The sequence below is a fragment of the Thamnophis elegans genome, chromosome 8 (genome assembly GCF_009769535.1).
Source record: "Thamnophis elegans isolate rThaEle1 chromosome 8, rThaEle1.pri, whole genome shotgun sequence".
In the NCBI taxonomy this organism is placed as follows: Eukaryota; Metazoa; Chordata; class Lepidosauria; order Squamata; family Colubridae; genus Thamnophis; species Thamnophis elegans.
Genome location: NC_045548.1, coordinates 52,508,958 through 52,521,221, shown reverse-complemented (window position 1 = coordinate 52,521,221; position 12,264 = coordinate 52,508,958). Strand labels below are relative to the sequence as shown.

The 12,264-nt window shown below is 37.4% G+C and overlaps 1 protein-coding gene across 1 annotated transcript in view; it reads left to right on the top strand.

The window, feature by feature from the left end:
* The window catches only part of RUNX1T1 (RUNX1 partner transcriptional co-repressor 1), a 152,108-nt gene that overhangs the window by 125,506 nt on the left and 14,338 nt on the right, over window positions 1–12,264 (top strand). Inside the window, 1 exon segment of the mRNA XM_032223359.1 lies at window positions 11,588–11,656. Coding sequence (XP_032079250.1) covers window positions 11,588–11,656 — 69 coding nt within the window.

Sequence of the window (12,264 nt, the reverse complement as noted above, 5' to 3'; positions counted from 1 at the left end):
GTCCCCTCCGGGGAATAGGGCGGCATAGAAATATAATAAACTCAAACTCAATATGTAATGGTTAAAATTATATGTAAATAATTTATTTTATTCAAGCATTTTTGCAAAAGGATATACAGATACTCTTCAATTTACAATCATAATGGAACCAGCCCATCATGGTTGTAAAATTGTAACATTCATAAATTGGATTACTCACATGATTGACCTGATTTTACCACTAGGTGTTTTGTGGCAATCATTAAGCGAACAGTATGGTCATTAGTGATTTGCAATGGTCTGATTTTGCCATAAAAACATGGTCATATGACCATGGGATTCTGCAAATGGCTGTAAACTCTTGAGAGCCAAAAATGCGATCACATGACTGGGAGGATAGCCATTTGAATTTCAGAACCAGGTTGTACATACCCCTACGGAGGGTCCTTTGTAACTTTGAATGATCTAAAAAAAAAGTTGTAAATCAACCTACAGGACTATCTGGATACATTTTGAACAGTATTTAATCCATTTAACAAGGAATTCCATTTAATATATCACATAAAATACACTACCAGTGAAGGTTTTTGTAAAACCCCAAATAAACAATGCTTTAGATGGGTATCTTTACTTTCCTTATCTGGAGATGCATGGATTGATCTTAGACTATCTACTTGTGAAATATATAGTCTATAAAAGAACCATGCCTACTATCTCTTGCTAGTTTCTAGGACGGAACTTGATTGATGGCTGGATGATTATTTAAATGGTTACAATGCATATATCCAGAGTGGTTAGAATACAGTATTGCAGGCTAACTCACTTCTCACTGTCAGGAGTTTGATTCTGACTGGCTCAAGGTTGACTCAGCCTCCCATCCTTCCGAGGTTGGTAAAATGAGGACTTGTATTGTTGGGGAAAATATGCGACTCTGTAAACCATTCAGAGAGAGCAAGTAAAGCACTGTAAAGTGATATATAAGTCTAAGTGTTATTGCCAGTGCTATATGAGTCACCGGTATAGAATTCTTGGAGAAAATTCTACCACATTCCTATTTTGCCCATTTGGAACTTCTAACAATAGATTTTTTCCCCCTACTCTGAATTTCTGTTGGAGAAGCAGATTTACTTGCTCAAGGACAGCTTGAGGTACCTTTTGTGATTAAAAAAGAAGGGTGTACCTTTTGTGATTAAGGAAGTTCTTCATTTATATTTTTTTCCAGACCTGGGAATAAATGCTAGATTGGTGGATTTTAGGCCTACCGTATTTTTTCGGAGTATAAGTATAAGACGCACCTCAAAAAAGGCTGAAAATCTGGGTGCGTCCTTATTCATCGAATACCCTTATGGAGGCTTTCAGAGAGCTCCTGGGGGCTGGGAAGGAAAAATGAGCAAAAATGGGCCCTTTTTTGCCTCTCCCCCAGCCCCCAGCAGGCTATAATGCACTTTTTTTGACAAAAATGGGCCCATTTTTGCAAAAAACAGGCTGTTTTTTGCTCATTTTGCCCTGCCCCACCCCCAGGAGCACTCTGCAAGCCCCTCCCCCAAGGCTATTCATCCTCTTTTTTAAAAGAAATACAGGCGTTTTTGGGAGGTTTGCAGAGTGCAAAACTTTTTTTCCCCTTTCGGAAAGCTCTTTAACTGATTGATGAGAATTAGATGATCAAGTGCTGTGCCAGCAGAAACAAAATGTTAGGTTGCTGCAGTTGTCAGCACATGGATAAATACACCTGGCAACATCTACCTACTATCTACTCTCTCTTCCTCCCTACCTACGGTATTTCTCTCTCTCTCTCTCTCCCTCTATCTACCTACTTACCTACTCTCTCTACTACCTACCCTACCTACCTACTGTATTTCTCTCTCTCTCTCTTTATCCTCTACCTACCTACTACCTACTCTCTTTCTCTTTTCCACCTATCTACTGTATTTCTCTCTCTCTCTATTCCTCTCTCTCTATCCCTCTACCTACAACCTACCTAGTCTCTCTCTTTCTCCCTACCTATCTACAGCATTCTATCTCTTTCTATTTCTCTCTCTCTATTCCTCTATCTATCTACCTACCTACCTACACACTCTCTCTCTTCCCCTACCTACCTATTGTATTTCTCTATCTCTTTATCTCTCTCTTTCTCTCTCTCTATCCCTACCTACCTACTGTATGTCTCTCCTTTTTCTCTCCCTCTCTATCCCTCTATCTATCTACCTTTTTTTTTAAAAAAAAAAAAGCCTCTTCAAACCTTGGTGCGTGCTTATACTCTGGTGCATCTTATACTTCGAAAATACAGTAATTTCATTAAAGACTGCCTAAGAATGAAAACACAACACATGTAGGAAGGAGGTGGATTTCCAGGAGGAAGGGGATGCATTCCAGAGGTATAAGACACAACTCAGTCTAGATATCATATGGGAGGGAAAAGGGTAAACCTAATAATTCAGAGAGTATATTGTAAGAAACAGACAGTAGAATTCTCAGTCTGGCATGATTTTTGTTAGTATATGTGAAACAATAAGAACTCAGCTGGGAAGAAACACCAAGTCTCTTTGTTGGTTTGGGGCCTGACATGCACTATGTTACAGTGGCTTGCTTCTAGGTCACATCTACCTCAAATTCATTTGTTGACATTTTTCACAAAGCAAGCCTCATCAGTGTCCAAATGTGATCTTTAGATAGTGCAGTTCCTTAGCTAACCTTACCCAAAATCCCAAATGTGCTTATGAAGAGGCAACTGGACTTCCTGGTTTTTCTTTGAAGACATGTTGCTTCTCAACCAAGAAGCTTCTTCAGCTTCTTGAATGAGAAGTGAAACATCTTCTCTTCAAAAAGCATGGAAAAGCCTTTGGGAAAACCCAAAGGTTTGGGAAAACTATGACCTGATGACTGAGAATCTCTATAGACCAGTGATGGTGAACCTTTTTGGCATTGAGTGCCGAAAAGGGAGCAATTTGTGCATTTCACAACTCGCGCTCACCTGGCCCACGACCAGAGAGGAGCTGCTGAGGGGGAATATGCATGCTGAAAAATGAGCTTCTGGTTTCCAGCGTGCACATGCATGGTGGCCAGCAAGTCTTCTGGTTTCTGGTGTGCATGCACATATGCCAATCATCTGGATGGTGCGCATTCTCATGCCAGAAAATGGAAGACCAGCTCTTCCCGTTTCCATCACTGCCACATGTACAAAGCTCAGCTGATCATCACGTGCACATGTGCACCAGAAACCCAGAAGAGGAACAAGTGACGGTGCACATGCAAAGTGACATGGTTCCATGTGCCACTTCTGTGCCATGGTGAATGTATGACATGTGCCATAGCATCACGGCTATAGACCCTTACTCCAAATGCCATTTTGTATATTGCAAGACTGCTGATTATTCTTGCCTCTTACTTTACAAGGTGAGCTAGACCAACTGCAAAATTTAAATGAAAAACCGAGTTCTAGTTCCATTTTTTACTATTATTCAAAGACTTCCCCCATTACTTCCATCCTACCCCAATATAATAATTTCCTAATAATAGTTATGCAAATATGAATAGAGCTGAACTTTTTCTATGAAAAAGTTCAAGGAATTGGGATAAATATAATGAGTTATATTTTTTTTAAAAATCAAACTGTCAGTTTGTTTTATCTGTCAACCTGCATTTTCTCTTTTCATGCTTACAACACTGGTGATTTCTGTTGCATCGAATTCCCATATGATTTGCTGAATTCAAAAGTGCTTCTTACTAACAGGATTATAGACTTTCCTGTTCTAGAGGTTGATTAAGCTGATTTATATTACTTTGACAATAGGACATGTCATCTTAATTTGTAAGGATCTTGTGAACTGAGTAAAATAATTGGTTAATGGTATTCATTGCATACGGTATGCCAAATCCATTGCAGTTTGGGGCATATTTCATTTTGCTGTTATTTTTCTGTTTTCTTACAGCTTTGAAGAAATATATATTAGTCTAGTAGTTAGAAAAGAATCAATTAGTTCTTGTGATTAACCTATTGTCACTTGAAAAGTAAAATATTAATATTCAAGTGATGCTTTTACTGTTTTTTGATAAAAAGCTACATCTCAGATACAAAAAGATTTGTAAAGTTGTTTCAAAGCAACTTCCTATTTTCAGGAAATGGAACAGAAGCAAATTTTACACCAGTCAATCAATGTTGATATTGGACAAAATTCTAAAACAGAATATTAATTAGCTAGCTCACATCTAAAAAATATGATTGATTATAAGATACAAGATCTGTTTATAAGAATTAATCAACTGTATCCCTTTTGATAGAATCAGTGTTGATTCTAAACAAACATTTGGCAGAATCTTCTGTGAAATTCTTTTGGGACAGAGTGGTAAAATGTAGATTATCTGATATTATTTGACTTATGAATCTGGTTAAATAATTATTTTTAAGAAATGTTTTGAATGTATGCTACAATTTTTTTTGTACAATCATTGTTTCTAGTACTATGAATTAAGTGAGTAAGATTATGAAGGGAGTGGTCATGCGGTTGGGAGGAGCCATTAACACCCTGTAAGACAGAGACAAGATTCAAACATGTTAACAGGCTACAATGCTAGACTTGAAAACAAGGAAATATCCAACATGGATAAATGTCATGTACCAATATGACAATATTTTACTTCTTCAAAAGCTCTATCCCAGCAGTTTCACATACACATTAATACATTAGACGTACTTCTCTAAAATATCACATTGAGTTCCAGATCACAGAACAAAAATCATCACTGACCAGAGAGACTAACTCTCTACAAGGAATAACTTGGCACAGATGCCACATATCTTCTATTTAACTTGCTGCAACAAAATTATATATTATCTGCAGCAAGAATTGCTAAAAGAAGTTTTTTTAAAAAACTGAGAAAAAATACATTATTTCTCCCAAGTACCAAAGAATAGGAACCATCCACCAGAGATGCTAAATTAGTTTAATCTTATAGTGTAGGATAGCAAAAGTGTGATTAAAATGGTATGACTTAATTTGTGCATGCTAAAGTAATGTGTGATTTGGATTGTACACTTCTCTTGAAACCAGCTAAAATTATGGACAAAAATATGGTAGGGAGTGTTGTGTACAAAAACAATAAATTAGACAAAGATGCATAGAAATAACACATTGAAATAAATGTAAATTCCTTTTATTAGGTTCTCTCTGGGTGCCTACTTGACAGATTAATGTGGGACAAAAAATGGAGGAAATGATGCTATTTATGACAATTACACTGGGACATGGTGGCTCAGTGGCTAAGATGCTGAGCTTGTTGATCAGAAAGGTTGGCAGTTCAGCGGTTCGAATCCCTAGTACCGCATAACGGAGTGAGCTCCTGTTACTGGTCCCAGCTTCTGCCAACCTAGCAGTTCGAAAGCATGAAAAAATGCAAGTAGAAAAAATAGAAACCACCTTTGGTGAGAAGGTAACAGTGTTCCATGAGCCATTGGCGTTTAGTCACGCCAACCACATGAGCACGGAGACATCTTCGGACAGCGCTGCTCTTCGGCTTTGAATGAGCACCGTCCCCTAGAGTCGGGAACGACTAGCACATATGTGCGAAGGGAATATTTATTTACCTTTACCTATGACACTATGGGTTCTTGGAGGAAAGGTGCATGTAATATGAAAATAAATAACCTCAGAATAATAAAAATGTGATGAAGTGATGATTGAAGACTTTGAAATTTGGGGAAAGTGATACAGACTGCTGATAACATCTCCATTGACTCATAAAAAATAGATCATATAAATTTATTTTATATGAGACATATAAAATAGATCTAGGATTGTTCCAGGTGAAGCTCTCTTATCCCAGGCAAAATACATTTTTTTAGGATATTATCAGTGGAGGGACAATCTTTTTCTAAAATAAAATATTTATTATTTCGGCCAGCAAGCAAGATATAATGGTCCTCACTTTATAAAACATCAACAAATTCTCAAAGAAATAAGCCTGGATCATTTTCCTCTTCTATTTTCAAATCTTACAACTCTTTCCTTAGATGAGTGATATGGAATAAATAATTAGAAACTTTGTTTACTTCCTCGTTTAAAATTATGGAGCTATTTGTCTTTGGAAACACAAAGTTCTCTTCATCATATCCACTTTTAAAATTATTTTTAAAATGTGGACGTGTGTTCTTATTTTCAGCGAATATTATACCATCCTTTCCTTTCCAGAAAAGAAAATTAAAAGCCATGTGGAAGTCCTTCGTAGATCTTGATTTAATCTTTCTAACAGTGTCTTGGCTTCGTTATCTATATGAATTATGGGTTGGAATATGAGCTTGATTGATCTTCGTGCTTTGAAATTGAACCAATTAGCTGGCAATCCAGTGAATGATATCACTGAATTCCATTTAGCTTTGACTGTTGCATACCTAAACAAATCAATACAGCATCTTGTTCCAGTTTTTATATTGTACCAAAGGCCACTCTTGTAGTGAAAAATCATAGTTGCACTGGATGGCTTATGTTCTTTTTTGGCTAAGACAAAATATTTATTACAGGGTTCCCATAATTCGTAGTATGTTACCTTTCTTTGTAGCATTCAAAGGATACTCAGCATAGTTTCACTGATTTCAAAATCTAGTTATGGATTTTAATATTTTATAAGAGCAAGCATTAAAATGTTTTGTTATGGTTTGGTTTTGTTTTTCATAGTTTGTGTTACTTTCTTCACACTGAATTTGGTTTCATTTTGTGATACAGGTTCAGTATCCAGGATCATTTAAAAAACATTTTTAAAGCAGAGTGGGGAGGGAATGGAGATTTTACAGTAACCTTCCTCTGCCACACCCACCAAGCCATGCCATGCCCACCAAGCCACCTCCACAGAACCAGTAGTAAATTTTATGCATAAATTTTAAATTCTAAATAGCACTTTATTGATGTTTCCAGTGTCATCAGCTTCCTTTGGCCTGTAGAGTTTGGAAACAAAGATGCTTAGTTCAAGGAAAAGAGGCTTAGAAGCAGTAATTTCAGATACGATTGTCCTCGGCTTAGGACCACAATTGGGATCAGAATTTCTGTTGCTAAACAGGATGTTTGTTAAGTGAATCATATCCAATTTTATGATATTTAAGCTAATCACTGCAGATTGTTAGGCAAATCTGGCTTCCCCCATTTACTTTTTTTTCCAGAAGTCAGTTGGGAAGGTTACAAATGATCACATGACCCCAAGACGCCTCAAACATCATAAATACAAATTAGTTGCTGAGCACCCAAAAATTTTATCACATGAGTGTGGGGATGCTACGACAGTCAAAAAAGTATGGGGGCTGGTTGTAAATCTCTTTTTTCAGTGTAATTTTCAGTTGTAATTTTGAACAGTCACTAAACAAATGGTTGTAAGTCAAGGACTACACTTACATGGCATATTTTTGTGTTGCACAGATTTGCCAAGGTTTCAGTGAGTATTGCTAACTGATAAGAGATACAAGCCCACTAGTGCATTCAGGAATCATCTGGATATAGCATTTTGAGTGGCTTCTCTTGACTGATCTTTAACCAATCCTCCCTGCCCCCGTAAAAGCCTATTGAAGCCACCAGCATCAAACTGACTGTATAATATCAGAGTTACAACCAGCCCCTCTACTTTCTCAAACTGAATATGATATCTAGTATATGTCCTGATGAATGATTCAGTCCAAATAACAGGAAAGGTCGTTGATCATCATGGTCAAAATGAAATCCTTAACCACTGCTAACTTGGCAATCTTAGTGTGGTCCTGTTTTGTGTAGGAATTAATTTAATTATTTCTGCCAGCTGCCTTTCAGATGTAGTTTTAATCACCACTTAGGAAATAAGTGCAAGTGTTGAACACAGTTGCAGAATATTCATGAATATTCAGCAAGACGAGAGGCAAAGGTCATTTTATTAAGTATATACTGATTAACAATATAGAAAAACTTAGAACAACAGAGTTGTTCTCTGTTGTTGACCTTGAATGTCTTCCAAATTCAATCTTTGCTCAAGTAGGAAATGCAACACCAATTCACACCATTTCTTCTTAAAAGCCTCCAGGAGCACTCACAACTTCTGGAGGATGGGTATCAAACTAGATCGTGTCACGTGACATATCGTGATGTTTTTTGCCTTTGCAGAGCTGGGGTGGGCATGTCCTGCACGTGATGTATGCAGCCCATGGGCCACCAGTTTGACAGGCCTGTTCTAGAGGCAGGTTGTTCCACTGATTAATTGTTCTGTCAGGAAATTTATCCTTAGTTCTAGGTTGCTTCTCTCCTTGATTAGTTTCCACCCGTTGCTTCTTGTCCTGCCGTCAGGTGCTTTGGAAAATAGCTTGACTCCCTTTTCTTTATGGCAACCCCTTAGAGATTGGAATGCTGCTATCATGTCACCCCTAGTCCTACTTTTCATTAAACTAGACATACTAAATTCCTGCATCTTTCTTCATTTGTTTTAGCCTCCAGTACCCTAGGTTTATAAATCCCTTATGGTAGGGTTTATTCAGGATTAAGTTTACGAAGTCTTGTTTCAAATAACTACAGATAAAAGGTGTGCAGACTGCACATTGGGATTACTATTCCACTCAATTTCCACAAATCAGAGGAAGGGAGCCTGCCCATAAGTGTATGTATATATAGTGCGGTACGCACCTCTCCAAAATATACCCCTTAAAACAGTGCATTATGATGATAATCTCTATCGTGATGTGGCACTATTTGTGATTAGTCCAAAAAAGAATGATGGATACTGTTAACCTTGAACATACACAAGAAAAGTATTCCTTTCTGCTGAAGAACAGATTTGCCTAAAGAAGACATTGGTAACTACAAAAACAGAGGGAGGGAGGGAGGGAGGGAGGGAGGGAGGGAGAGAGAGGGAGAGAGAGAGAGAGAGAGAGAGAGAGATGCAAGTTATAGAAAAGATTATTAAAGGATTGAAATAGATAAGAAATAAAATATAAACATCTGCCTTTCACTGAATAGAACATAGCATTAAATGCATGTTTGATAGAATCCAGATGGAGCTACAGTTTCAAGCTACAAGCGTAGACTGAAAAAGGCTGCAAAGAATAATATATCTCTCAAGAATAACCAGGATACATTCAGGACATGAGCTTTCACCACAAGAACATGTCAGTCCTGATTACATCCTTCTTGTCCTTTAACCTTTATGCCTGAGGGCTGCCAACCACAAGGGATAAAAGAAAATAAGTCTTCCACAAATTTCCAAACCTAAATCAGAATAGTCCAAAATCAGCCAGGAAAGCACCCATAAACAAAACTGCAAGAGCAGTTATAATTTGTTATAGGGGCAAAAGATAAAGAGCATTGAACAAAAGAGACAAGCTAAAGTATTTCAGTTAAGGAGTCAAGCACAATTTAAAATCCAGAGTTGGATCATAACATCCAATTCCCTGTTCGATGCAGGAATCTTTTACTCCACATTAGATACATAAGATTGTACATAATAATAAGATACATAAGGTATTGTCTCAAAGGAGATGCCAAAACTGAATCCAGAAAACAAATTCAGCTCATCAGAAAATAGATCATAACTGAGATCTCTAAACCCATAAACTTTCCAATAATTGTAAAACCAAATTGCAATTCCTTACCAGTTACTATTTAAAATTTGATTTTCTTCAGTCCTCACTCTTTTCAATATTCCTGATCATCTCATTCCAGAAAACCATAATTTAGTTAGGCAGCAACATTTAGTAACTTGTCCCAATTGTAATCCCAGCTCTTTTCCAATATTTGCAATGAAAATAGAGTTCTCTGCCTTAAGGGGTATCAAAAAAAACCACTTTAAGGGTCACTCCCTTATCAGCAAGTCTACGAATGGCAAAGTCACCACCTCAGGGGGCAAAATTTAGGTTGAGAGCTAGAATTTCTCAGAGCAGACTTGTCAGTTATATCAACAATTCACTCAGTTTAAACTGAGCCACAGGCCAGAGCAACTGGGAAAAGCAGGAAAAAGAAGTTTCCTGTAGAGAAATACGAAGATGACCTGGAAAAAGTATGCAAAAAGGGTTACAAAAACATGCTTAACATTGGGAAGCAAAACATGAGGAGGAAACTCAAATTGGCTCCGCTCTAACTTCCTGGAATATAAGAGGGAGGGGAGAGAAAATGCAACCAGGCTTTCAAGGTTCTGTTACTAATAAACTAGAGTTCAAGTGAAACTTGTTGAGTCAGTTTCCTGGTCTGATCCACCTTGAAGGATTGTCAAATTATACGCAATGGTAAAATAAAGAATCATGGTACCGTTTACATCTACTATGCAAGAAAGATTCTTATCTACTATACTATGTGTCTTGAGGAGCTTCAGTGAATTTGAATCTAGAGACTTAGTCAAGCTGGGTCAAGAGTAGCATCTGAGAATTACCCACCCACCAAGCTCTTGTCAAGAAGCCTGAAATGGGCAATAATCCTTTGAAAGTCAGGGAACTGGCCATTCAATCTTTATACAGAGATGCTCCACCTGGACAAGTCTTCAGTGCTCCTTGTTCTCAAATGCCAAGGGCAATTGTTTGCAGCAGCTCTTTTCCTAAAGAAAAATAAACATTTCATACCCACATATTGGATGGTGCAGCCTTGATATACAGAAAGGCTAGACATGTTTTCTGTGGTTCTGATCCTGCAAACAGCCCTATCAGGGACAGTTGTTAAATTGGCAGCAAGTCTTATCCTAAGGTTTACCACTCACAAAGCAAATTTGTTTTATAGTAGCCAGAGGTTGGTATTCAGCCGGTTCAGACTGGTTCAAGTGAACCAGTAGCGGAAATTTTAAGTAGTTCGGAGAACTGGCAAATACCACCTCTGGTTGGCCCCACTATCCCGTCCCTGTCATTCCCTCTCCAATATTCCCCTGTTTTTTAGCTCAGCTGATTCGCACAGCAGAACGGATTGCTGCGCCTCAGCTGAGCTAAAAAACAGCTCAGCTCACCAGCGCTGACACCGAGGGCAGTCTTTGAGTGCTGTGCCCCTGTTCAAAGTGCGCTCTCATAGAACCAGTAGGAAAATATTTGGAATACCACCACTAACCAACAGTAAATTATTTCTTTAGTAGAGAGCAACTGTTGAGGCAATCCCACAGATATTCAGTTTGTTTGCCACAATCCTAAACAAAAGGGTTGCCATTATAATTAGCTTTCTCTCATTTTCTAGACTGAGACATCTTGCCTGCCATTTGTAGTTTGTGGTAAAAAATTGTCTTCCTATATCTTACAGTGGGACCCAGTAATCCATTATGAAGTATATTAAAGAAAAACAATATTTGCTATTATTAAGTTGCAATAATGCAATTTAGGGTACATTTCAGTGATTAATATTAGTTTTTCCATAATACACACACACATATGGATACACACACACACACACACACACACACAGAGTATATGTGGATATTGGAGAAGAACACAATTATATCAGATTCATTTAGTAGGGTTTATTTCAAATGTTTCATAAGGAATTTTGGAATAAAAGCATTGCTCTCTTCATTTTTAATCAAGTTTATACTTTTAATCCCTTGATTGAATTATGAAAAGCAGTTTTTTTTTAAAAAAAAATCTGTTTAACCAGATTTAAAATATACTGTTTTATTTCTCTTATTCTCCCCCTGGTTCTTATAGACTCACATCGGGAATTCCTTCACAGGCCTGCTTCTGGATATGTGCCAGAGGAGATCTGGAAGAAAGCTGGTAAGAATTGTTTAAAAACATGAGCATAACAGTTTGGCAGCTGTGTGTATTTGTGAATACTTTGATAATATGAATTTTAAAAACAAAGAAATATTAAAGGCATTGCTAATAAACCAGTTTTAATTCATAATGCTTAGCTGGAATGGATCAGAACACAAAATAATTTTAATTACACCAGCATATATGTCAGAAGATAAGGTGATATCAACATAACTCTAAAATAAGAAAGATACCCAGATTATATTACCTATCCTTCTGGAGAAGTCTAAATCTAATGATTTTTATACATCATTATTCTAATGGTTGGCAGGCAATATCTACTACCTTGTTTTCCTCAAAATAAGACCTCCCCAGATAATATGTCCAATCGGGCTTTTGAGTGCATGAGCTAAAATAAGCCCTCCCCCCAAAATAAGCACTTCCTGAAAATATTGCAACACAGCAGCAGCCATGAGAGACCATGTTCGCTGCCTCCTGCACCTCAAAAATAATAAGACCTCCCTGGAAATAAAGCCAAGTGCTTATTTCAAAGGTCAAAAGAAAATAAGACCTTGTCTTATTTTCAGGGACACATGATAATAAAGCCATTGTGTTGTATGAGAAGATCT